The sequence below is a fragment of the Anomaloglossus baeobatrachus genome, chromosome 3 (genome assembly GCF_048569485.1).
Source record: "Anomaloglossus baeobatrachus isolate aAnoBae1 chromosome 3, aAnoBae1.hap1, whole genome shotgun sequence".
Lineage (NCBI taxonomy): Eukaryota > Metazoa > Chordata > Amphibia > Anura > Aromobatidae > Anomaloglossus > Anomaloglossus baeobatrachus.
Genome location: NC_134355.1, coordinates 362,488,059 through 362,513,587, shown reverse-complemented (window position 1 = coordinate 362,513,587; position 25,529 = coordinate 362,488,059). Strand labels below are relative to the sequence as shown.

At 43.0% G+C, this 25,529-nt stretch overlaps 1 protein-coding gene across 1 annotated transcript in view; it reads right to left on the bottom strand.

Moving 5' to 3' along the window:
- Positions 1–6,129: 6,129 nt before the first annotated feature.
- LOC142295294 (gamma-aminobutyric acid receptor subunit rho-1-like) overlaps positions 6,130–25,529 on the bottom strand; it is a 321,792-nt gene continuing 302,392 nt past the window's right edge. The window contains exons 8-10 of the mRNA XM_075338408.1: positions 16,561–16,713; positions 15,930–16,126; positions 6,130–6,836 (exon numbers count right to left, since the gene is read on the bottom strand). Of these exons, the coding sequence (XP_075194523.1) occupies positions 6,549–6,836; positions 15,930–16,126; positions 16,561–16,713 (638 nt within the window). The 3' untranslated portion in view covers positions 6,130–6,548. The remainder of the gene's footprint in view (positions 6,837–15,929; positions 16,127–16,560; positions 16,714–25,529) is intronic.

Sequence of the window (25,529 nt, the reverse complement as noted above, 5' to 3'; positions counted from 1 at the left end):
TTTATTTACCCCCTGCACAACAACACTCCTGGTGAGCCACTGTACAAGGAGCTATGAGTGGAGCCAGCTGGAGATCCCTACACGACCCATTGACCAAAAGCTTTAATATGCAAAAAAAATTGAATAGTGAATGAGCTGCAAAGCTGAATCAGCACTGCAGTCCTTAATTCTCAAGATCATGGGGGTCTTTAAGGTGACACCACCGCCAATCATAAAGCGATGGTATATTTTGCGAGATTACATCACTTTGAGATGAGAAAACCTGAGCTATGTGCTGGCAAGATAAAAAGGAGATCAAGAGATGTGATTTCTCTGATCATATACAGTATCTCACAAAAGTGAGTACACCCTTACATTTTCATAAATATTTTATGATATCTTTTCATGGGACAACACTGAAGATATGACACTTAGATACAATGTAAAGTAGTCAGTGTACAACTTGTATAACTGTAAATTTGAGGTGCCCTTTAAATAACTCAAATAAACACAAGCACCTCAATTTATAACCCCGGTCAGCGTAGGGTTAAACTAGCAAAACACAATTTGCCCAAAGGGCAACAAGAGGTGCCCTAACTAAAGACCTAATATATGAACTAACTTTATTAAATCAATCAAAGGACAACATTAAAAATGGCCCGCAGGGCTATCAATTCCAGTCATTGAATGGGTGTACGGCCGGGGACCAACACCAAATTGGATAAAGATCCTACAATACTTATGAGGGTAATAGCCCTACACTACCTAACTAAGAACATTCAGCTAATGGCCTCCCCGACATGTTTCACCATGACTGGCTTCATCAGGGGGCTGAGGCTATAGTGAGTTGAAAAGCATGATACATCCCCTTTTAAAAGTTCTGATAGTGACCTCATCCAGAGGTCAGCCAATACCTATAAGTGCTAAAGAAATAGCGTTATCCAATCACATCTAGTTACATAATATCCCATTCCCATTGGCATATAGCAGCATTACCCCACTGAGAAGATGATCTCATTTGCCGGTATGTAAGTCATTTACATTTTGTCATCAATCAGGGGAACTCGCACATTTTCAGGCCTTCTCAACTGTCAGCAAATCGCCGTCGTACTGTCTTTGATTGCATACGTGCTATGTCAATCAGTAGTGTTAGCCAATATATTGCTTCATTAAGGGACTGCAACGCTACCTATTACACATGACTTCTGGGTGAACCCTCAGTCATGTGGTCGTGATTCTAGTCCCCATTGACTCATGGGTAATATCGCTGTACACATGAAATCTCGTGCATGCGCGAGCACTTGGTGGAGAGCTTATTACAGTCTTTGCACCACGCATACCCAGGGACTTAGCCAACGCTTGATAATACAAAATAGTTTAATCGCAATGCGCATGCTCCCATACTTCGTTCACACAGAACAAGTTTCATGCTTATCGCTATTAAGATCTTATGGACCGCCAAACATACACCTACCATATATTTTTAAGTAGCCTAGGAAATCATAGGCACTACTAAAAGGCATTCAAAACTGACAAAGATGATAGAAAGTTCAATATGTTTTAAACTTGCCATTATTCCTTATAGGTCTACATGGCTAAACGGTCATATTTGGGTCAACATTACTATGATAACATCAGCATTCTGATCATGTATATATGTCAGTATCTAGATAGTAAGGTAATAGTACACTCATATTTGACAATAGGAATACCAACATATTCAACAGTAAATAATCTATCAACATAGATACGTTATACCAAAGGGAACGTCAAGTGTGTGAGGAGGCTAACTACACCACAAAAATAACAATTATAAGGCGGATCTGCTTATATCAAGTCCAATTTATCAAAAATAATCAAAATATTTATTGCAGGTTCCTAAATCACAAAAAAGCCGAAAAGGTAAAACCCTCGTTTAGGCCTGAGGGTGATCGTGAATTTAGTCTAAATATTCAGTGAGATTCTTCTTGTAGTAACAGCCTATTAAGGTTGCCTTTCCTAAAGGAATGCAACCTAAAGTATGTGCGAGTTTGCATGTGTACCGCGATAATACCCATGAGTCAATGGGGACTAGAGTCGCGATCACATGAATGAGGGTTCACCCGGAAGTCATGTGTAATAGGTAGCGTTGCAGTCCCTTAATGAAACCATATATTGGCTAACGCAACTGATTGATGTACTACGTATGCAATCAAAGACAGTACAACGACGATTTGCTGACAGTTGAAAAGGCCTGAAGATGTGTGAGTTCCCCTGATTGGTTTAAAAATGTAAATGAGTTACATACCGGCAAATGAGATCTTCTCAGTGGGGTAATGTTGCTATATACCAGTGGGAATGGGATATTATGTAACTAGATGTGTGATTGGATAACTCTATTTCTTTAGCACTTATAAGTATTGGCTGACCTCTGGATGAGGTCACTATCAGAACTTTTAAAGGGGGATGTATCATGCTTTTCAGGTCACTATAGCCTCAGCCCCCTGATGAAGCCAGTCATAGTGAAACATGTCGGGGAGGCTATTAGCTGAATGTTCTTAGTTAGGTAGTGTAGGGCTATTAATCTCATAAGTATTGTAGGATCTTTATCCAATTTGGTGTCGGTCCCCGGCCATACACCCATTCAATGACTGGAATTGATAGCCCTGCAGGCCATTTTTAAAGTTGTGCTTTGATTGATTTAATAAAGTTAGTTCATATATTAGATCTTTAGTTAGGGTACCTCTTGTTTTCCTTTGGGCAAATTGTGTTTCTCTAAATAACTCAACACACAGCCATTAAAGTCTAAACCGCTGGCAACAAAAGTACACCCCTAATGAAAATGGATAAATTGTGCTCAATTGGGCATTTTTCCTCCCCGGTGTCATGTGACTCATTAGTGTTACAAGATCTCAGGTGCGATTTGGTAACGTGTGTTAAATTTTGTGTTATTGCACTATATACACTCTCTCATGCTGGTCACTGGAAGTTCAACATGGCACCTCATGGCAAAGAATTCTCTGAGGATCTGAAATAAAGAATTGTTGCTCTACATAAAGATGGCCTAGGCTATAAGAAGGTTGTTAACACCCTGAAACTAAGATGCAGCATGCTGGCCAAAACCATACAGCAGTTTAACAAGACAGGTTCCACTCGGAGCAGGCCTCGCCATATGGTCAACCAAAGAAGTTGAGTGCATGTGCTCAGTGTCATATCCAGAGGTTGTCTTTTCAAAATAGACATATGAGTGCAGCCAGCATTGCTGCACAGATTATAGCGGTGAATGGATCTGCCTGTCAGTGCTCAGACCATACGCCGCACCCATCAAATTGGTCTGCGTGGCTGTCGTCCCAAAAGGAAGCCTCGTCTAAAGATAATGCATAAGAAAGCCCACAAACAGTTTGCTGAAGACAAGCAGACCAAGGACATGGATAACTGAAACCATGTCCTGTGGTCTGATGAGACCCATATAAACTTATTTGATTCAACGTGTGGGGTGGCAGCCAGGTGAAGTGTACAAAGACAAGTTTGCATTGACTACAGTCAAGCATGGTGGTGGAAGTGTCATGGTTTGGAGCTGCATGAGTGCTGCTAGCTGTGGGGAGCTACAGTTCATTGAGGAAACCAGGAATGCCAACATGTACTGTGACATACTGAAGCAGAGCATGATCCCCTCTCTTCGGAAACTGACTGTGTCGTAGAGCAGTATTTTAACATGATAACGACCCCAAACACACCTCCAAAATGACCACTGTCTTGCTAAAGAAACTGAGGGTAAAGGTGCTGGACTGCCCAAGCATGTCTCAAGACCTGAAACCTATTGAGCATCTGTGGGGCACCCTCAAATGGAAGGTGGAGGAGAGCAAGGTCTCCAACATCCACCAGCTCTGTGATATTACTATTGAGGAGTGGAAGAGGATTCCAGTGGCTCCTCTGAAGTTCTAGTGCACTCCATGCCCAAGGCAGTGTTAGAAAATAATGGTGGCCACAAAAATATTTTGGCCATTTTCAATTAGGGGTCTACTCACTTTTGTTGCCAGCAGTTTTTAAATTAATGGCTGTGTGCTGAGTTATTTAGTGGTAACGCCAAATTTACACTGTTAAGTTACTGTTATGTTCATGTAAAGGTTTTCCTTGTTCTTATTGGAATGTGCACATTAAAGATTCAGATTCCAGACAGCAGAGCTATGAATGAGAATGTATGGAAATGAGTAAAGAAACAAATGACAAAAGCAGGACATTTGTTAAACTGTAGATTCCTCAAATACCCCCTTTTTAACTTGATGACAACTTAAATCAATGATATTTTGTCAAGCAGCTTCATCATTTAGTTACCTGAAATGGCTTTGGAAGAGCCTTGAAGGCACTGAGCACGTTGCCTTTACTCTGTTCAATTCATCCAGCATTCCATCCTTCTCAATCTTGGTCACATAGCCCAGAAATGTTATTTGGGGGTCATCGAACTATTGCAACACAAATAATGGTCATACTACATGCAAACCAGATGGGATGTCATGTAATTGTACATTCTATGGAAGTTACGCTATGTAAGTGTGCCTTGAATTTGGAATAATTCGCCAGTAATGTCACCAGCAAAGCACCCCCACACCATAACACCTCCCCTTCCATGCTTCACACTGGGCACCACACATGCAAAAAACATCCTCTGACCTTTTTAAAAGACATTGTATTTGGTAAAAAAAAAAAATAATCTGTGATTTTAACTTATCAGACCATAGTGCACATTACCACTTGTCTATTGTGCAGTCCTGGTGTTGCTTGGCTCAAACAAGTCTCTTCATCTAGTTTTCAGTTCTCAGTAGTAGTTTCTTTGCTGCAAATTGAACATAAAAGCCTGTTTCTCATCTCTAAATAGTTGATGTTGAGATGTGTCTTATACTTGATGTGTGTGCATCCAATACAAGGGCTGTTTTCTGAAGTACTTTCAATTTGCAGTTTATGAGGCTGGTAACACTGATGAACTAATCCTTTGCAGCAGAGGTAATTTTTGGTCTTCCTTTACTGGGGCAGGCCTCATGACTGCTAGTTTGCTTATAACGATTCATGGTTTCCATGACTGCACTTCAGTATACCTTCAAGGTTCTGGCAATTTTCTGGTTGACTGCTCTTCTCATCTTAAAGTAAAGATGTGCTATCATTTCTCTTTACTTAGTTGAGTGGTTCTTGCCATATTTTAGTTTACAAAGTTTTGAAATAGGGATCAGCATTATATGGAACTGTCTACCAACATTGCCTCTACAAACATTTTCTGAAGGCCTTTGTTACAATAAATTAACTTGAGGCATATCTGTTTATTAGAAACCATTTGAGGTGAGAACCCGATAAAGCTGCAAGATGGAATGCCAAGAGTGTGTAAAGCTGTCAGAGTAAAAGGAGAATACTTTGATGAATCTAAGAAAAAAAAATTTCAGCTCACACCATATAATGAAACATTCAGACTTTCTTCCATATGTGGACGGTGCAAAGGAATGGGCTCCTAGTTTGGTGGCGCAAACTCACAAAAGGGAAAAAAATGGTTCCAGCATCATATCTGCATAAAAACATAATTCTTTATTGGATCACAATTAAAATGCCATGGTGGCAAAGATATATCCAGATAAAAACTGCGTCTTATGCATTTCAAACCTAAGAGGTTCTTAATCATAGACATCTATGATTAAGAACCTCTTAGGTTTGAAACGCGTAAAATGCAGTTTTTATCTGGATATATCTTTGCCACCATGGCATTTTAATGTGATCTAATAAATAATTATGTTTTATGTACATGTGATGCTGGAACCAAATTTTCTCCTGGTTTGATGAATCAAAGATACAACACATATTTCTTTACTCTTCGTTTCCATGTGTGTTGCTTTGTGGTTTTGCTGCTTGTAGTCTGAATCTACAATATGCACATTCCAGTAGGAATAAAGAGAACTATTGCATGAACAGATGTGTCCAATCTTTTAACTTTTACTGTGCATATTTTTCAATTCAAGTTTTATGGTAAATTCTTGATGCACCAATCCTGTGTAACTTTTCATGATTTATATCTTGTTTTGTTGGTACCCCTTTAACATAATTTACTTATGTTACCCCGTCCAATAACACAAACACATATATGAAGTAGGATAAATTTAACTTTATTAAAGGATTTACCCAGAACAGTAATGGTTGCCTGCTAATCATTAAACTGTGTAAACCCCCTCACACCCTCCAAACCAGTAGTTACACCATTACAGTGCTAGTCCATTGCAGAATCTGGTAGACATTCAAAGTATGTAGGCGCAGAAATATATTAACACAAGTGTCTACTGTACAAATATGATCGTCTACAGGTGTCTTCATATTGGTATATTAACTAACAAATACAAATAGAAAAAAATTAAACATGTAAATTTACATTAAAAAAAAGTCTGGTCGCATGGACACAAGATACAGTACAGATGTGTTAAAACAAAACAAAAGTGAAATATTTTATTAATGAATAACAATATATAAAAAATGAGCCTGTTATGTTTCCAAACTTATACTTGCTGGGTTTCCTGCCCATAGTCCTCTGGCATAGTTCATTGGCAAGTCAGATGCTTCTAGGAGAAAATTAGCCAGTAGATAAGATTGAATAGAATGTAAGATGCAGGAAAAACTATTCGCGAATACTTGTCAATCGCATGTGTGTCAATGCGCATACTGACGTACGAGGGCCGTTGGCTCTTCCTTCTGTTTGAGTTTCGCTCTGTGTTGAGTGCTAGTTGTACCATAATGCGATCTTCATTTTCACCATTTTCAGACACAAAGCCACCGAGATTGTTTACTTCACCATCACTGTAGCTATCCATCATCACCCGTGGCTGCGGTACCCCACATGTACATGGAAGCTTAAGAGAAAAATGAATGTCCATAATTGAGAAGGTTTTCAACATTCACATATTAATGTTATGTATTAATTATATTTAAAATTTCTGGCTAGTGTCAACATGCACTGCTACTGGGTGGGGGTGTTTATATATTTTTACATGCAAATATACGGTAGCACCATTAATTTCCGGCACTTTACAGACATCATTTCCTACATTGGGGCTCACAATCTACAGTGCCTTTCGAAATTATCCCGCCCCCTTGAATTCTTCAATCTTTTCCCACATTTCAGGCTTCAAACATAAAGATAAAACATTTTAATGTTATGGTGAAGAATCAACAAGTGGGACACAATTGTGAAGTTGAACGAAATGTATTGCTTATTTTAAACTTTTTTTTAAAAAACGAATAAACTCAAAATTAGGGCATGCAATATTATTTGGCCACTTTACTTTCAATGCAGCAAACTCACTCCAGAAGTTCATTGATGATCTCTGAATGATCCAATATTGTCCTAAATGACTGATGATGATACATATAAGTCACCTGTGTGTAATCAAGTCTTCGTATAAATGCACCTGCGCTGTGATAGTCTCAGTGTTCTGTTTAAAGCACAGAGAGTATCATGAAGACCAAGGAACACAACAGGCAGGTTCGTGATACTGTTGTGGAGAAGTTTAAATCCGGATTTGGTTACAAATGATTTCCACAACTTTAAACATCTCAAGAAGCACTGTGCAAGCGATCATATTGAAAAGGAAGGAGCATCATACCACTGCAAATCTACCAAGACCCGGCCGTCCCTCAAAAATTTCATGTCAAACAAGGAGAAGACTGATCAGTGATGCAGCCAAAAGGCCCATGATCACTCTGGAAGAACTGCAGAGATCTACAGCTGAGGTGGGAGAGTCTGTCCATAGGACAACAATCAGTCGTACACTGCACAAATCTGGCCTTTATGGAAAAGTGTCAAGAAGAAAGCCATTTCTCAAAGATATCCATAAAAAGTGTCATTTAAAGTTTGCCACAAGCCACCTGGGAGACACACCAAGCATGTGGAAGAAGGTGCTCTGGTCAGATGAAACCAAAATTGAACTTTTTGGGCACAATGCCAAACGATATGTTTGGCGTAAAAGCAACACAGCTCATCAGCCTGAACACACCATCCCCACAGTCAAACATGGTGGTGGCAGCATCATGGTTTGGGCCTGCTTTTCTTCAGCAGGGACAGGGAAGATTGTTAAAATTGATGGGAAGATGGATGGAGCCAAATACAGGACCATTCTTGAAGAAAACCTGTTGGAGTCTGCAAATGACCTGAGACTGGGACGGAGATTTGTCTTCCAACAAGACAATGATCCCAAACATAAAGCAAAATCTACAATGGAATGGTTCACAAATACACGTATCCAGGTGTTAAAATGGCCAAGTCAAAGTGCAGACCTGAATCCAATCGAGCAGATGTGAAAAGAGCTAAAAACTGCTGTTCACAAACGCTCTCCATCCAACCTCACTCAGCTCCAGCTATTTGCAAAGGAAGAATGGGCAAGAATTTCAGTCTCTCGATGTGCAAAACTGATAGACACATACCCCAAGCGACTTGCAGCTGTAATCGCAGCAAAATGTATTAACTTAAAGGGGATGAATAATATTGCACGCCCCAATTTTCAGTTAATTATTTTTTATAAAAGTTTAAAATAAGCAATAAATTTTGTTAAGCTTCACAATTGTGTCCCACTTGTTGATGATTCTTCACCATAAATTTAATTTTTTTTATCTTTATGTTTGAAGCCTGAAATGTGAGAAAAGATTGAAAAATTCAAGGGGCCGAATACTTTCATAAGGCACTGTAAATTTCCTATCAGTAAGTCTGGAGTGTAGGCGGAAAACCACCCAGACGTGGGGAAAACACATAGGTGGATTTACATTTTCCAGCTCTCAGGGCAAGAATTTATGTTGGTGCCCTATGCTGCACAATGGTTTGAGAAGTCATCATGTGACTGCTCCGATACAGTTTGTATGCTTACAGTAGCGTACCAACGAGCTGCGCTTTATAATTCTCTCAATACTCAGAAAAATATTACAGGGTCTGCTCAATTGAGAGAAGCAGGAAGAGAAGCTCGTTGCCATTTGACCATAAGCATGAGGCTGTGTGCACACGTTGCTTTTTTGCATGTTTCATTCCTTGCTGAACTGATTAAAATCTGCAAGGAAAAACGCAAAATTTCTAAGAATCCTGACTTGCTGTGCACATGCTGCTTCTTTTTTCCTTGCAAATTTTGTTGCAGAAAAAAAGAAGCAGCATATCAATTATTTCTGTTCTGCGTTTCTATAATCCACTGCAGTGCTTTATCACTATGTTCGATTATATCGATACAGATCACCTCACACACCATGTATATATATAGCATGGTGTGTGAGGCTCTCCGTAGCTCAGTAACCTGGGGTTATCATGGTGATGACCCAGGGTTGCCATGGCAACGATCGGGTCCCTGTGATCGCATTACAGGGTCCCAATCACCAGGGAGAGGTAAGCGATTCCTCGCACTGCCTCTTGAATACTACAATCACATTGATCACAGCATTCAGGGGGTTAAACTGCCAGAAGCGGTGCGGGTACCACTCCAGGCAGTGAGAGCCAGGTCCCAACTGTAACTTCAGGCGGAGACCTGCCGGCGATCGCGGGTGACAGCGCCTAAACCCCCATGATTGCCATTACTAAACAAAAAGCAAGAGAAAATGAATGTGAAAAAATGAGCAAGCACAATAAAAAAATGCATGCTTTTTCAGCTGCTTTTTTCCTGCCAAAACATGCTTTTTTATGTGTAAAAAAATCTACATAGAAAAAAGCCTGAAAATCGCTTCTGAGTGGTCTATGTGGCACAGGAGAGTGATATCAATACCGTGATTAGCGGATCACAATGAACTGGAAGTGATGGCAGTAAAGACGCCTGAAAGACCTCTGAGCGATGTCAGCTTGATTAGGTCTCCTCTTCACATTCACACTGTGTTCCCCCTAAGTAGCCCAGTTTCTATACTGTGCTCCTGTGTCACACTCCTCCTTCTCGGCATACCGTCCCCTTATGCTGCCCCTTCTATATACTGACACAAGCACTACCAAATCTCTATACTATGGACCGCTCATACTTCTCTCCCCAAAAATGTCTCTTCACATTCCACTCAACTCACTCTACTGCCCCCTTGTACTTTTTCCCCACCATATGTTTCTCACTCCTACTATCTCCTTATATATTCCCCCCTGCTTCCCATATTGTCGCCTCACATATTTCCTTCCCTCCCACTCCCCATACTGTTTCCTCACACTTTTCCCTTCCCCTTGCTCCTCATACGTTCTTTCCTTTTTCTCCCCATATTGTCTCCTCACAAAGTATTTCCCCGCTCTCCATATTGTTTCCTCACACATTGCTCAGTTTTCCATCTTGTTTCTTCACATATTATCATCCCGCTCTTTATACTGTCTCCTCACATACTCCTCCCCTAATGCCTCTCCCCATATGATCTCTGCATGCATTCCTCCCCCATACTGTCTCAACACACATTCCTCCTCTTCCCTGCTCCTAATACGGTTTTCTCACACTCACCCCCAACCTCTGCTCCTCATACTTTTTACAAAGATATTTCCTCCATCCCCATACTGCTGACTCCTTAAATTTCTCCTCTGCCCTCTATACTGTTTCCTCACAATAAATTGCATTATAATAAATCTTCAGTTGCTTCAGCTCTATTGTAGTACTTACCTTACTGATGACCACTGTGCCTATGTGGTGCAGGAGAGTGACATCCTTTCCCAGAAGTGCTGGCTATCAGAGCTTCAATTGTACTCACGCTTTAAAGATGCAAGTACAAGTCAAAGCTGGGAAAGGTTTGACACTCATTTTCTCAGCTCATCAGCTTGACAGGTAGTTCTGAGAATGACCAAATTCCAACTCTCGGGGATGTGGGGGAGGGGGCAAATTGTAGCCACCTCTGAAACACCTTAAGGCTGCTTTACATGCAGCGACATCGCTAGCGATGTCCTCGTGAAAGCACCCGCCCCCGTCGTTTGTGCGTCACGGGCAAATCGCTGTCCGTGGTGCACAATGTCGCTAGTACCCGTCACACATACTTACCTGCCTAACGACGTCGCTGTGGCCAGCGAACAGACTCTTTTCTAAGGGGTCGGTTCGTGCGGCGTCACAGCGACGTCACACGGCAGGCGTCCAATTGAAGCGGAGGGGCGGAGAGCAGCCGCAGGAAAGTCACGCCCACCTCGTTGCTGGAGGACGCAGGTACGGTGTTGTTCGTCGTTCCTGGGGTGTCACACGTAGCGATATGTGCTGCCACAACGACGAGCAACCTGCGTCCAGCACCATCAACGATATTTGGGATTTGAACGATGTATCAACGATCAACGATTAGGTGAGTATTTTTGATCGTTAGCGGTCACTCATACGTGTCACACGCATAGACGTCGCTAACGAGGCCGGATGTGCGTCACGAATTCCGTGACCCCAACGACATCTCGTTAGCGATGTCGTTGCGTGTAAAGCCCCCTTTAGAATGTTATATCAGGTGGCCCACCCCTGCCGGCCACATCAGGATCAAATGCCCAGTGTGCCCCCAAGTCCTTCCCTCCCACCTACATATACCCTTGGGAGAACATACAAACTCCTTGCAGATATTGTCCTTGGTGGGATTTGAACCTAATATCCCACCACTGCAAAATGGCCCCGCTAATCACTGAGTCACTGTCATGCTACGTATGGAGAAATACAAAGTGAGAGGTGAAAAGGGAGGGTAAGGAAGAGGGAAACCCTATATCTAGGGTAGGCGGAGATGGTGACCCCTGATAAAATCTATGCATCCAGCAGGATACCTGGCCCTGGGTGACTGAACTGGGCCCTAGGTAATGAATCAGTGAGATGAGTGCTGATGAATCCCACTAAGTCCTAAAGAACACACAGGGAAAACAAACAGGTGAAAGCAAATAAAGGAACCTCAAAATAAAAAAAAGGTTTCTCAAGATGATTACAAGTTGACTGCTTGCAATCACGACTGTATAGAAACTTAACTCTATTACCAGCAACATACCAAGGGGAAATGCAGGTATATAAAGACACAGAGGGTGAGGGATAATTATTAGCAGCTGAAAGGAAAAGATCTCAGCAGGGTCCTAAAGGGGAAAGAGTAAACCCTAGCAGAAAAGACACACAGAACTCAATTCACCTCACAGAGGAATACATAGAATATAACGAAGCAGTTTGTACAGTCAAACGCAGCGACCGTCTGCAGTCGGACACCACAAGTTTGTCTATCAAACATGACACACCCATAATAGTCACTGAGTTCTGCAGTTGTAAAGAACTTTGTTATTGATATCCATTTCCATAATAGTAATTTTGGATTTGTCTCAACTCCTCTATTTTGCTGAATAATCATAAAGAAAATATGCTGTTCTTGTTTTGTTCAACTCCAGTTACTAATAAAGAATGAGAATATAGCACTACTAAAAAAAATTAAACATCAAATAACAGAATTGTTAATTTTGTCATATGCTTTCATATCATGACCAAATAGCATTATATGCTGCAGTTTTTGAACAGAAAAAGCACAATTCACTATTAATTTGCTATCTTTTAATGAATTGTATAAATTGTAATAATTCAGAATGCTATTAACCTGCAGCCTAACCCTATATCTTTAGTATAATAGCGTTCTTTTACATGACAGGTTCCCTTTAATGCACCTTAGTACACAATGAAAAAGCCTTAAAGATGTTGGGCCCAATTCATCAAGACAGATACTGTTCACGCCTGTCTTTATAAGGGGGCATGCTGTAGTCAGACTCTCCTAATTTGTGAAGAAGTGTACGCCTCTTCATGATTCTGGAGCAACTGACGAGTGGCATGCGCCTCCGTGCACTACACCGGAAATCGCACTCCAATCAAGTCCTAGGGGGAGATTTCTGGTGAAGGGAACACCACAGTCGGTCATAAAATAGTCGAGCTCATGCTTCACGTCTCACCCCTGCTGCACACGTCCCACCTCAACTTTGCCAACTTTGTTGTTCTGGGAGAAATTCGTGTGAAGATGATAAAAAGCTACGTTTAGATGCAACTTAAAGTGGAGCCTAAATTTTGCAACTTTTCAAAGCTTTTATTGCAGAATTTTGGTGCAAAAGTTTTGATAAATTGGCCCTTGGTTTAGGGAGTTTGGTGTGAGAAACTGAAGTAGTCTATTACCCAATCCATTGAAATGTCTTTGAGATAAGTTGGAAGCCAGAACTTTGTTGGCCCAAAATTTTCACATATCCCCTGTAAACTTTTGTGAAGGATTTCATAGTTGCAAAATAGAATAAAAGGTCCCTTAGTCTTAGAACAAGATGTTCAACGAGCTAAGTGTGATGGTGAGGTGTCAATATATTCTTGGCAATATTTTGTATAACTGTTGTTTTTGACTTGGCACTGATGCACTTTTTCTCATTTAGATGTAAAAGTAACTTTATCTACTACGCTATTTCAATTTCTTTACAAAGTTTAATACAACATGCAAGTAAATTAAAAAAATGTGTTCAAACATATGTGTGAGTATAACTACAGTGAGATACAAAAGTGGTGTCAAACAAAGATATTTACAAACTTCGCTGACTGTAATGGTGGCGTTGGGTTCTCTTCAGACTACAGATTCTGACACTCTGCCAGATAACTTCTGTGGTTTCTATGATCAATGCATGCATACTTGGGCCTTGACCTGCAGAGTGGTAATTCATAGGCAGGCTAGCAAGAGTTAAATCTCTGCTAGTCTGCTTATTAGTCTCCTTTGATCACATGTTGTGGGGAAGCCAATCACATCTGCTCCCCTCCTATATATGCTGGCTAGATCCTTCCATCTATGCCAGCTCTAGCTTCTTAGATGTTGTGATCCAGATTATTTGATGACTGTTATACTTGTTGCTGAGTGCAGATGTGGAGTTAACCTTTGTTACCTTTTGGTTGTTACCTTCCTGCTCTTGCTTTACTCCAGAGTCTTTCATTGTCTATTACTGTGTGTGTACAGTCTGTCAGAGTTTGGTTTTCTCTAGTCTATCTTTATCTTTTTTCCACTACATGACTGCCCCATCCTTCCCTGATGGGAGGAGGGTTATCAGAGTAGTACTGGTCACGGTCATAGCCAAGAATGGGACTCAGGCATCTCCACCATTAGGAGTAACCCTGAGAATAAGGTCCCCTAGCGTGAGGGACAGCATAGGAGCCCCGTCCCCCGCTATCCTAAGATTATTCTCGTGACAAGAGGTCATATTATGGCCATGTTTTCTCCATTTCGGTGTACGCTATTTGAAAGTTAGTGTTATTTTTGTTCTATACTCTATTTCTAGATATGAATTCAGAATAATAATAATCCCATATTATTTTTGAGTCATATTGCTATTGCTAAAACTGATGATAATGACTATATTTTTATAGAATTTATCTCAACACTGCTTTTCAGAAATACACTGCTCTCCTGGCTCCTGACTGAGTGTGAGTTTGGTTTAGGTGCATGGTTACACTGCTGCCCCAAAGTGTGCATATGTGGCGCCCCTGAGGCTCAGGTCACCACAGGGTACTGCACCCCACTTAGTGTGTGGTGCTGATTATGGATCCAAAAGGAGGTTGGTGCCAGTTTCATCATCCACAACCACATAAACACATGGGTTGCCCCCTTCCCTCTGGGGACTGGGCTAGGGTCAGGTATAAAAGGGGTTTCCAACAGTGTGTGGCATTTACAGGATGCCATCACAACAGGGGCCCCAATCCACTAGCTTAGGACCTAGGTAGGTGGAGGAGCGACCACCAGGGGGAGTTAGGAGTCACACATTCAGTTTACTAATTTAGGGAGTTCTCCAGCAGGAGTGACAGTGAGCAGACATGTTTCCTGGTAGCTCCTGTGGGACATAGGAGTTTAATGGTCGCTGAGTAGGATACCGTGTCCATTCCCCCGGGATCAGCACTGTGCAGGGTGCAGCACCTTAGGGTGGTGGAATTCCACGTTGCATCCCCAGATTCTGCCGGACGGAGAAGTTCCACGCTTCTTCGACCACCCAAGTTTCCAGAGCCAAGGGGGATATAGGACTCCCGGGCCTCGATCACGGTCAGACTCAAGGGGATCCCCGCTACTGGCATAGGGAAGAGTACTCTACCTACTATGGAAGTGATTCTAAGTGCTTCAAGCCACAGGGACATGCACTAAAGCGCAGTGAGGAAGGGTCCATAGACTACCGGACCGGTTCGGACCTCCCGCGGATCCGAGATCGACCTGAGCCCATCACGGCAGTGACCAATGTGACCGGGCTGGCAGCTGACGTTGTGAGTAAACTACACTCTGAACTAGCAGAAACTGAGCTGGCTCGTACTCACCGGCCCCGCCACCCAGCACCTAGGCGCCAACGGCCATTATAACCCTTATCATCCATCCGGGGCCCGCTCGGCCTGTGGGGAGCGACACCATACCAGCTGCCATAACACCTGCGGCGGCTACTCCCTGACCGCATACCACAGATGGTGTCACGACAAACTTTTCCCAATACCCCGCTTCCCTCACCATTTACTGTACACCTCGGGGCAATGGAACTGGGCATGGCCACCCCGTGACAACACCTGACCTGACCCGAAATTGCCCGGCAACGAGTAGGTTAACCACCTGCCCCGTGGGGCGCTACACATATTCAGATGCTGAAAGCAGAGGCAGCTTTGCCTCTGCACCATTGGAGGAACACAGTGACACTGAAGCTGGATGGATCTTTAGCCAATAGCTTAAAGCACTGTACTCCTTGCCCAGGAGACAGCCAACTGCTGATAGACTGCATCAGTGGCCAGTAACCAATGCGACAAATACAGAGGGCATTTTTAATAAGAAGTAAATTGCAAATATACTTATTCTTGCAATTTTACTGTTAAAGAATTTGAGAAATACCCTTTAAAATATTTTTGAGGACTGTTGAGCTCCAAAACCATGATCTGACTGTTCTCTACGGAGAAATTTTTTCAACTTTACTTTGCACTACTTTTTTAATATCACCGTCATTATCTACATTATGATTTGTTGTCAGTTTCTGATACCAGTCCTCAGATTACCTTTTCCCTTAGTTTCCTTTCTTTCCGCTCTTGCACTGTGGTCAGGTAATTCACTGCGGCATACTCCAGCACCGATAGAAAGACAAACACAAAACTGACCCACAAGTAAATATCCACAGCTTTGATGTACGACACGCGAGGCATAGAGGCATTGACTCCGGTAATGATGGTGGACATAGTCAGCACTGTGGTTATACCTATAGAAAGTATACAATGCAAACATTTGTTAAGTTCACAAAATACAATGATCTACAATGACCATTTGTAAGTTAAAAGATGTCACCTGGCCTCTTCCTCCAATGGACAGTGGTAGCCATTATTGAGGATTAGAACAAACAATTGGCCACAGACAAGCAGATCATGGGCTCTGACCAGGATTTGAACCCACAACCTCTTGCACACCAAGCGAGAAGCCTACTACTAGACCAATGTGGGCACATTGATTTAGTGGTAGGCTCCTCACTTGGGGTGCAAGAGGCTGTGGGTTCAAATCCCGGTCAGAGCCCATGGACTCTGTTGGGCTGTGGCCAATTGTTTGTTGCAATCCATGATGATGGCTACCAGTGTTCACTGGAGGAAGAGGCCAGGTGACATTATTTGTAAGCTATAGAATGAAAAGATTCAGTGTTACCCAGTGGAACTCTGGCAGGAACTGCTCTGCGATCTATCCAGAAAGAGACCCAGGAAAGCATGACCATTAGAGTCGCCGGAAAATAGGTTTGTAGAAGGAAAAAAAAGATGTGCCTTCTCAATGTGAAGTTTATATACAAGCGATTGTACCATCCTGTGTAAAAAAAAAAGCAAAACAAAAAAGAAAACAGGCAATTTCATTACTTCGAAATTAATAAGCCTTTTCATTCATTTTGATAATTTTTTACTATGGGCCAAATAAATGTGGGCATAGTGCAATGATGTACCACACTACAATTTCAAGTTTATGACTGTAGCCTCACACAAATTTATTAGTAATTATAAAAGACATAACATTTTACCTTTACATGTTTTTCAAATCTGCTAGTATCCATACATTGGCACTATTCCCTATGAAAAACTAGTAAGAGAGAGATCCGGACCCTATAGAGGGAGAAAAGGCTCTTCCAATGATTAATCACAACATAAGTGATATGAAGCATGTTGTAAAATCTGGTTAGATGAAAAAAAATTACCGTACTCATTTTGCATTAAAGGGAAATAAAATTAACAAACAGGTGGAGACTGAGCCCGAGTAGGACACGTAACGATGGAAGCTAGATAGAGGTAGTAAAATCTTTCAGTAGAACACAGCAACACAATTGGATATCACTAGCAGAGATCATTGACGTCAAGACTTATGGAATTTTTTAAACCAATGGATTAAGTATCATACTGTTACTTTTTATGGGTGGTATTTGTAAAACTCAGAAATAGAAAAATGAAAGAACTTTTCCATGCAGGAATGGGTGCAAAGCCCTTAAAATTGGCACCAGAACCTCTTGTATACAAAAAACTAAAAAAAAAAAATAAAAAATAAATAAATACTGGCAGGAGTCCAAAGTAAGATTTTAATCAACCTATGCAACGTTTTGGCTCAAAATGTCACAGTCTTTCTCAAACCATACAAATGGTGAAGGGAAAACATACAAGTACATCTCAATAAAGGGAAACATATATTAAATAGAGTCACTAGCTGTAGTACCGGGGCGTTGCTCGGGATAGTAACTGTCTCTCTGTCTGTCTCTCTCCCAGTCTCTGTCTGTGTGTCGCAGTCTGTCTGTCTCTCTGTGTCTTTCTTTGTCTGTCTGTGTCTATGTCTCTGTCTGTCTGTTTCTATCTCTCTGTCTGTATATGTCTCAGTCCATCTGTCTGTCTCTCTCTATCTCTGTGTCTGTCTCTATGTGTGTGTCTGTCTCTCTCCCCGTCTGTCTCTTTCCCCATCTGTCTCTTTCCAGGTCTGTCTCTCTCCAGGTCTGTCTCTCTCCAGGTCTGTCTCTCTGCCCCGGCTGTCTCTTTCCAGGGGTGTCTCTTTCCAGGGGTGTCTCTTTCCAGGGGTGTCTCTTTTCAGGGGTGTTTCTTTCCAGGGGTGTCTCTTTCCCCATCTGTCTCTTTCCAGGTCTGTCTCTTTATCCGGCTGTCTCTTTCTAGGTCTGTCTCTTTCCCCATCTGTCTCTTTCCAGGTCTGTCTCTTTCCCCATCTGTCTCTTTCCAGGTCTGTCTCTTTATCCGGCTGACTCTTTCTAGGTCTGTCTCTTTGCCTGGCTGTCTCTTTCCAGGTCTGTCTGTTTCCCCGTCTGTCTCTTTCCAGGTCTGTCTCTTTGCCCGGGTGTCTTTTTCTCCATCTGTCTCTTTCCAGGTCTGTCTCTTTGCCCGGCTGTCTCTTTGCCCGGCTGTCTCTTTCCAGGGCTGTCTCTTTTCAGGGCTGTCTCTTTTCAGGGCTGTCTTTTTCCAGGGCTGTCTCTTTGCCTGTCTGTCTCTTTCCCTGTCTGTCTCTTTCCCCGTCTGTCTCTTTCCCCGTCTGTCTCTTTCCAGGGCTGTCTCTTTCCAGGGCTGTCTTTTCCCATCTGTCTCTTTCCAGGGCTGTCTCTTTCCAGGGCTGTCTCTTTCCAAGGCTGTCTCTTTGCCTGGTCTCTCTCTTTCCAGGTCTGCCTCTTTCCAGTTCTGTCTCTTTCCAGTTCTTTTTCTGTTTCTCTCTGTCGCTTTTTATCAGTCTCCCCACCGACATCTTATTACCTCACACATAAGCTTCTTATACTAACAGTTTATTTTGTTCCTATAACAAGCACTGACAGTTGTCATTAATAACCTGTAGCTCCCACCTCCATTCAGTTTAATGACGGCAGCTTTTTGGAGAGTAACTGTAAGCGCAGGGTTAAATTTTCCTGTCAAAACATAGTCTACGACGTTCCCTGGGTCACATGGGGCGTCTATGCAAAATTTCATGATTGTAAATGTGACGGTGCAAATTCCTTTAGCGGCCATACATACATACATACACACACACACACACACACACACACACACACACACACACACACACACACACACACACATACACACACACACATACATACACTCAGCTTTATATATTAGATTACAAACTGTGATCTATTTCAAGTGTTTATTTCTGTTAACGTTGATCATTATGGCTTACAGCCAATGAAAACCCAGAAGTCATTATCTCAGAAAATTAAAATAATTACCAATGATTATCTAAGCCATAATCATCAACATTAACAGAAATAAACACTTGAAATAGATCTCTGTGTGTAATGACTCTATATAATTTATGTGTTTCCCTTTTTGTATTAAATTACTGAAATAAATTAACTTTTTGATGATATTCTAATTTTTTGAGAAGCACTTGTATATAGAGGTGTTATAAACATTTTAATTAGCTAATTAAAGTAACACTAATAAACATAGTTATCATAGAAAATACAAGTGTAACTTGGGATATATTTGTATTCGTAAAATTCAGGACATACTGCTCTATGTTACTAAAAAAGTGACAGTTTTTAGTTAATAGCAAATGATAGAATGTTATATGTTACATGCAGGGCTTGCGTTAAGGGGGGGCTAAACTGAGCAATTGTCCAGGGCCCCACTCCCTTGGTGGCCCCCAGGGTCTACAGCAGGAGCTACATTGATAAAAGCATTAAAACAATTAAAAAACACATTAAAAATACAAATATTTGGTATTGCTGCACTTGTAAAAGTCTCATCTATAAAAAAATAAAGTAAAATTGATCTGATTGTTTAACAGCGTAACGAAAAAAAAATCAAAAAGCCAAAATTGCGTTTTTTTTTTGCAACATTGAAATAGAATGCAATAAAAAGCATTCAAACCTTTGTACGTGCCTCAAAATGATATCAGTAAAAATGTAAGCTCAAAGTGCAAGAAATAAACTCTCATATAGCCCCATATCCGAAAAAATGAAAATATAACAGGTTTTGGAAAATGGCAACAAAAGCAAATAATTTTTCTTTACAAATTTCAGACATTTTTTCACCACTTAAATAAAAAAAACAACTATACATGTGCGTACTGCAATCTGCATACTCATACTGACCTGAGTAATCCTCATGTGACGTCAGTTAACATGGTAAATAAAAAAAAACAACATTGTGGATTTTGGAATTTCAATGCACTTGGATTTTTTTTCCTGTTTTCCAATACACTATGTGGTAAAATGAATTACCGTATTTTTTGCTTTATAAGACGCACCGGAATATAAGACGCACCTCAAACTTAGACATAAAAAAAAGGTAAAAAAAAGAAAAATGGGGTCCGTCTTATACTCCGGTGTTCTCTTACCGGAGGGGGGCAGCAGTGGTGGTGAAGCGGGGTCACAGGAGGCACAGGTTGTGCTGGCAGGCGCGGCGGGTCAGTGGCAACAGGGTCCGTGGTTGCAGGTGCCGTGGCGTCCGTGGTTGCAGGAGCGGTGGCATCCGCGGTGGCAGGAGCCGTGGGGTCCGTGGTGGCGGCAGCAGCCGTGGCGGGTGAGCCGTGCAGCAGGCCGGTGCAGTGAGTGTCCGCGGTCCCGGTTCAGTGGTGGCAGCGGCGGCGGCGACGGCTCAGTGGTGGGAGCGGCGGCGACTGCTCAATGGTGGCAGCGGCGGCGGCGACTGCTCAGTGGTGGCAGCGGCGGGGACTGCTCAGTGGTGGCAGGGGCGGGGACTGCTCAGTGGTGGAGCAGACGGATGCGGTGTTTTCCCAGTGTGTCCGCGGTTCCGATTCAAGTAATGGCGCCCGGAGCGACGCATGCGCAGATGGAGCTCTCATCCAAGAGCTCCACCGGTGCCATCATTTGAAAGTGGGACCGCGGACAACTGGTAACATGCTGCACAGCCGCCCGCCCCGCATGCACAGAGTGGCAGCCAGCAGGCTGCCCACCCACCCTGGGTACAAGCCGCCGGGTACGTGTGCTTGCGTGCGGTGGCAGCCGGGTACCCATGGCTGTGCGCGGGCGGCACCTGGGTGCCTGTGTGATTCACACATGGACGGGCACCCGACTGCCGCTCGAACACAGCACCCGGCTGCCGCCCGCACACAGCCATGGGTACCCGGCTTCCACCGCATGCAAGCACAGGTACCCGGCTGCCGACCCCATACAGCTCCCGGCTGCCGCCCGCACACATCCACGGGTACCCGGCTGCCACCGCACGCAAGCACAGGTACCCGGCCGCTTGCATGCAGCCACAGGCACCTGGCCGCCCGATCGCCTCAGACAGGACCCCCCCAGGAACCGCTTTATAAGACGCACCCCCCATTTTCCTCTCAAATTTTTGGGAGGAAAAGTGCGTCTTATAAAGCGAAAAATACGGTATTTCATTCAAAATAACAACTTGTCCCACAAAAAACAAGCCTTCATATGGCTATGTGAATGGAAAATAAAAAAGTTATAGGTCTTGGAAGAAGGGGAGGAAATCACAAAAATGAAAAAATAAAATAAATGGAAAATTGGGAGTATTTCCAACCATGAATGATGTCACACACATTGCTGCACAGTACATTTGGAGCCACTTATATACCTCCCTAATCGTATATCATTCTTTATGCCTGCATTGAGGACACCAGTATTCCTATGCAAAGTCTCAACTCCATTTGCTAAAATGTAGCCCCAAACATACAAGGACCCTCCACCATGCTTCACTGTTGCCTGCAGACACTCATTATTGTACCGCACTCAAGCGCTATGGTAAGCAAACTGACTTTTTTTCACAGAGGAATATTTCAAATTTTGAAACAGTAGTCCAGAGTAGGGCTGAGCGGATCCGGACTGTAAAAGCCCGGATCCGTGTGGTTTCAGCGCTATCTGTGTGCCGGACGCGGGCGATGGATTCCGGGTGCATGATCCGGATTTCGCTATTAATAAAAATAAACAAAACAAGAAATAAATGAGAGTTTCAAGACTCGGTGTCATGGCGGCACACTGCTTCCGGGTCGTGCATTCACTTCCTCTACTGTCCATCGCGTATATACAGCTTCCCGTGTTTTCCCCGCCCACCGCCTGTCCTCTCATCTGTGATTGGTTCCAGGCTGATGCGCCCCCAGCCTGTTACAGTCTCTGCTACAGTCATCGCTTATCGCAGCTCAGTAATAGGCTACACTCAGAGCTGGCAGTCTTCTCTATGGCTGCTCGCACTGAGATGTAGCAGAGCTGGATGTGTTGTCATGGGACGTCGTGTGGATTACGCCGGAGCTGCAAGATGTTGGGGGTTAATAAAGTGGTGTAAGAGGTCGCGTTTTATACTTTATTTCAAATAAAGGATTTTTCTCTGTGTCTGTGTTTATTTACATTCACTTACAGGTTGTGATGCAGGTATCTGATAGACGCCTGTGCCATCACAAACCTAGGGTTTAGTAGCAGCTGTGCGCCGCTATTAACCCCTGCTATTAGCCCGACCGGCACCGCATCATGCCACCGGGAACTCGCATCATACCGGGACTGTCACATCTAATAGATGCGGCAATACCGGGCGGCTGAGGGCTGAGAATATACCAGCCCCCAGTCGGTGTTATTATGGCTGGGGATGAAAATTGTGGGGGACCGCACGTGTTTTTTTATTTTTTAATTATGTAACAAAAGAAAAGCCGCATGCGGTTCCTCTTTTGATAAACAGCCAAGATAAGCACAGAACTGGGGCACAAAACAGTGTCTAAACGTTTTTTGTTTCTTTTTAATTTTTGGACCAAGGGATGTAAATTTGGTGATTATTACATTTTTACACCATATTCCGGCACCCAATCAACACCTCCAAGTAAAAAAAAAAATAGCAAATTTGGTGTTCTGGTGCTGACGTCTGGTGCAGACGATTTCAGCACCAAATGTGCACCACCTGGCAAAAAAACGTGGCAAAAACTGCAGCAAATCAAAAGCGTCAAAACATCGTGTTTTTTTTGCCAGGAGGTGTAGATTGGATGCAGGAATATGGTGTAAAAATTTCAGCACACAATCTGCATCTCTTGGCCAAAAAAACTGCGATTTTTCTGCTAGGACATGCAGGTCTGTGAACTCAGTGATCTCCAGCTGAGGTCAGGTTACCTGCGATCACAGGTGAAGGACCGTGGGAACCTCCAGCTGTGACCGCAAATGACCTGAGTGACGTCACCGCTCATTGCGCAGCTCATTCATTCTCTGGAGCTGACAGAGAGCGGTCGTGCTCTATGGCCTCTCTGTGATATTCAGATGTAGCAGAGCTGAACTGGCGTGGGACCTCGTGTGGATTACGTCGGACCTGGAGGGGTGTGTTGGGGGTTAATAAAGTGGTGAAGGAGTGGGTGCTTGTATTTTATTCCAAATAAAGGATTTTTCTGTGTCTCTGTTTATTTACATTCACTTGCAGGTTTGTGATGTAGGTATCTGATAGACGCCTGTGCCATCACAAACCTAGGGTTTAGTAGTAGCTCTGCGCTGCTACTAACCTCTCATTACCCTGATTGGCACCACACCAGGCCACCGGGAAGAGCCGGTATCGCACCAGGATTGTCACATCTAATAGATGCGGCAATACCGGGCGGCTGCGGGTTGGAATACCAGCCCCAGCCAGCGTTATCTTGGCTGAGGATGAAAATTAGGGGGAACCGCACGTCGTTTTTTTTTAATTATTTAAATAAATAAACGCAGCATGCGGTTTCTCTTAGACCGGAATCACACATGCGAGGGACTCGCACGAGTCTGCAATGGCATAACCTGGCAAAGCCTCGCACGTGTGACTGGATACACAGCACAGATAAAGCCCGACAGCTGGGGCTGCAGCTGCGAGCTATATCTGTGCTGCCGATTGTTTATTTTTTACCAAGATACTGACCCACACACACTGGCACTGCTTTCCCTGCCCACCGGCCATCCTGGCACCTGTGATTGGTTGCAGTCAGCTGACACGCCACCACTCACGGTGGGGGTGCGTCTAGCTGCAACCAATTACATGCGTCGGTGGGCGGGCAAAACAATGAATATTGAATTGTCGGCTCCATAGGGTAAAAGCGTGACCCGGAAAGAGTGTGCTACCATGACAGTGCCTCGGTGAGTACACCGCGCTCGCTCCTACCCCCCTACCCCCTCCACAAACGTTTTTAATCTCCGGATTCCGGTCCCCATTGACTTATATGGGCTCCGGATTCCAGAGCCGGATTTTTGGGCGTTCGATCAGTTCTAGTCCAAAGCATCAGATGCCATATTTCTGCTCCCCAGTTCCTACATTTTTGTGGATTGTTGATTCACTTGGCTTTGCTCTATGTCCAAGATATGGTTTTTGGTTGCAATTTTAGATGAAAATTACCTTTGGTTAGACTTCTCAGAACAGTTAATGGGTACAACTGTGCAGAACTGCAAATTAGATTTTTTACTTTTTCTGTAAAGCTGAACAAAAAAAATCTCAGATGAACTATATTTATTACAGACACATTGGTAAACCATAATAAATCATTATGATAATTGACATCATCTGCATTCACTGTAAAATGCTGATAATTACACTCAAAATTAACTGTATGAGTTTCTTCAGCTTCAAAAAATCATGGACATTTTCATTTTTTATGGACAGGGCAGAAAAATGCCCTATTTTTACGGATGGTTTTGGAATTTCTGGACATTTAGCAACCCACCACTGGTTGCTGCCAGTTCTGAGCTGATGGCACTGCTGGCCATCTCATGGGAAGTAAGCATAATAACCCCAGTTCATCAAGACAGACGATATTCAACAAGACCAGGGTTTCCCAACTCCAGTCATCAAGGTCCTCCAACAGTGCATGTTTTCAGGATTTCCTTAGTATTGCGCAGGCGATTAAATTACCACCTGCACAGGTGATGATAACAACGCCCGTGCAATTCTAAGGAAATCCTGAAAACATGCACTGTTGGTGGACCTTGATGACTGGTGTTGGGGAACCCTGGATTAGATGACCTATGGCATCATCTCCCCATCCCACCCCAGCTCCGCCCATTTTGGTGGCACTGGGCAAAATTGTCATGAAAATGCTAAAAGCCGCAACATTTTGTTGCAACTGCTTTGTGCAAAAACTTTTTCAGAGATTTACAACAGAATTCTAGCACAACCACTTCGATAAATCTGGGCCGTTGTGTCTTTCATTTGCTGATTTGCTGCACTGTTTCCTTGGCCAACCACTGCATCTTCCGCACTCAATGTTGCCATTTGTTGTTGTCCTCAATGCTGAGAAATACAGGCAAATACTTATCCATCATGCAACACCATCAGGAAGGTGTCTGATTAGCTCCAAATATGCAGCAGAACAATTACGCCAAACATACAGCCAATGTCATTAACCCCTTCAGCCCCCGGGCACTTTCCGTTTTTGCGTTTTTGTTTTTTGCTCCCCTTCTTCCGAGAGGCGTAACTTTTTTATTTTTCCATCAATCTTGCCATATGAGGGCTTGTTTTTTGCGGGACAAGTTGTACTTTTAAATGAAACCATAAGTTTTACCATATAGTGTACTGGAAAACGGCAAAAAAATTCCAAGTGCGGAAAAATTGCAAAAAAAGTGTGATCGTACAATAGTTTTTGAGATATTTTATTCACTGTGTTCACTATATGGTAAAACTGAGGTATCTATGTGATGCCTCAGGTCGGTGCGAGTTTGTAAACACCAAACATGTATAGGT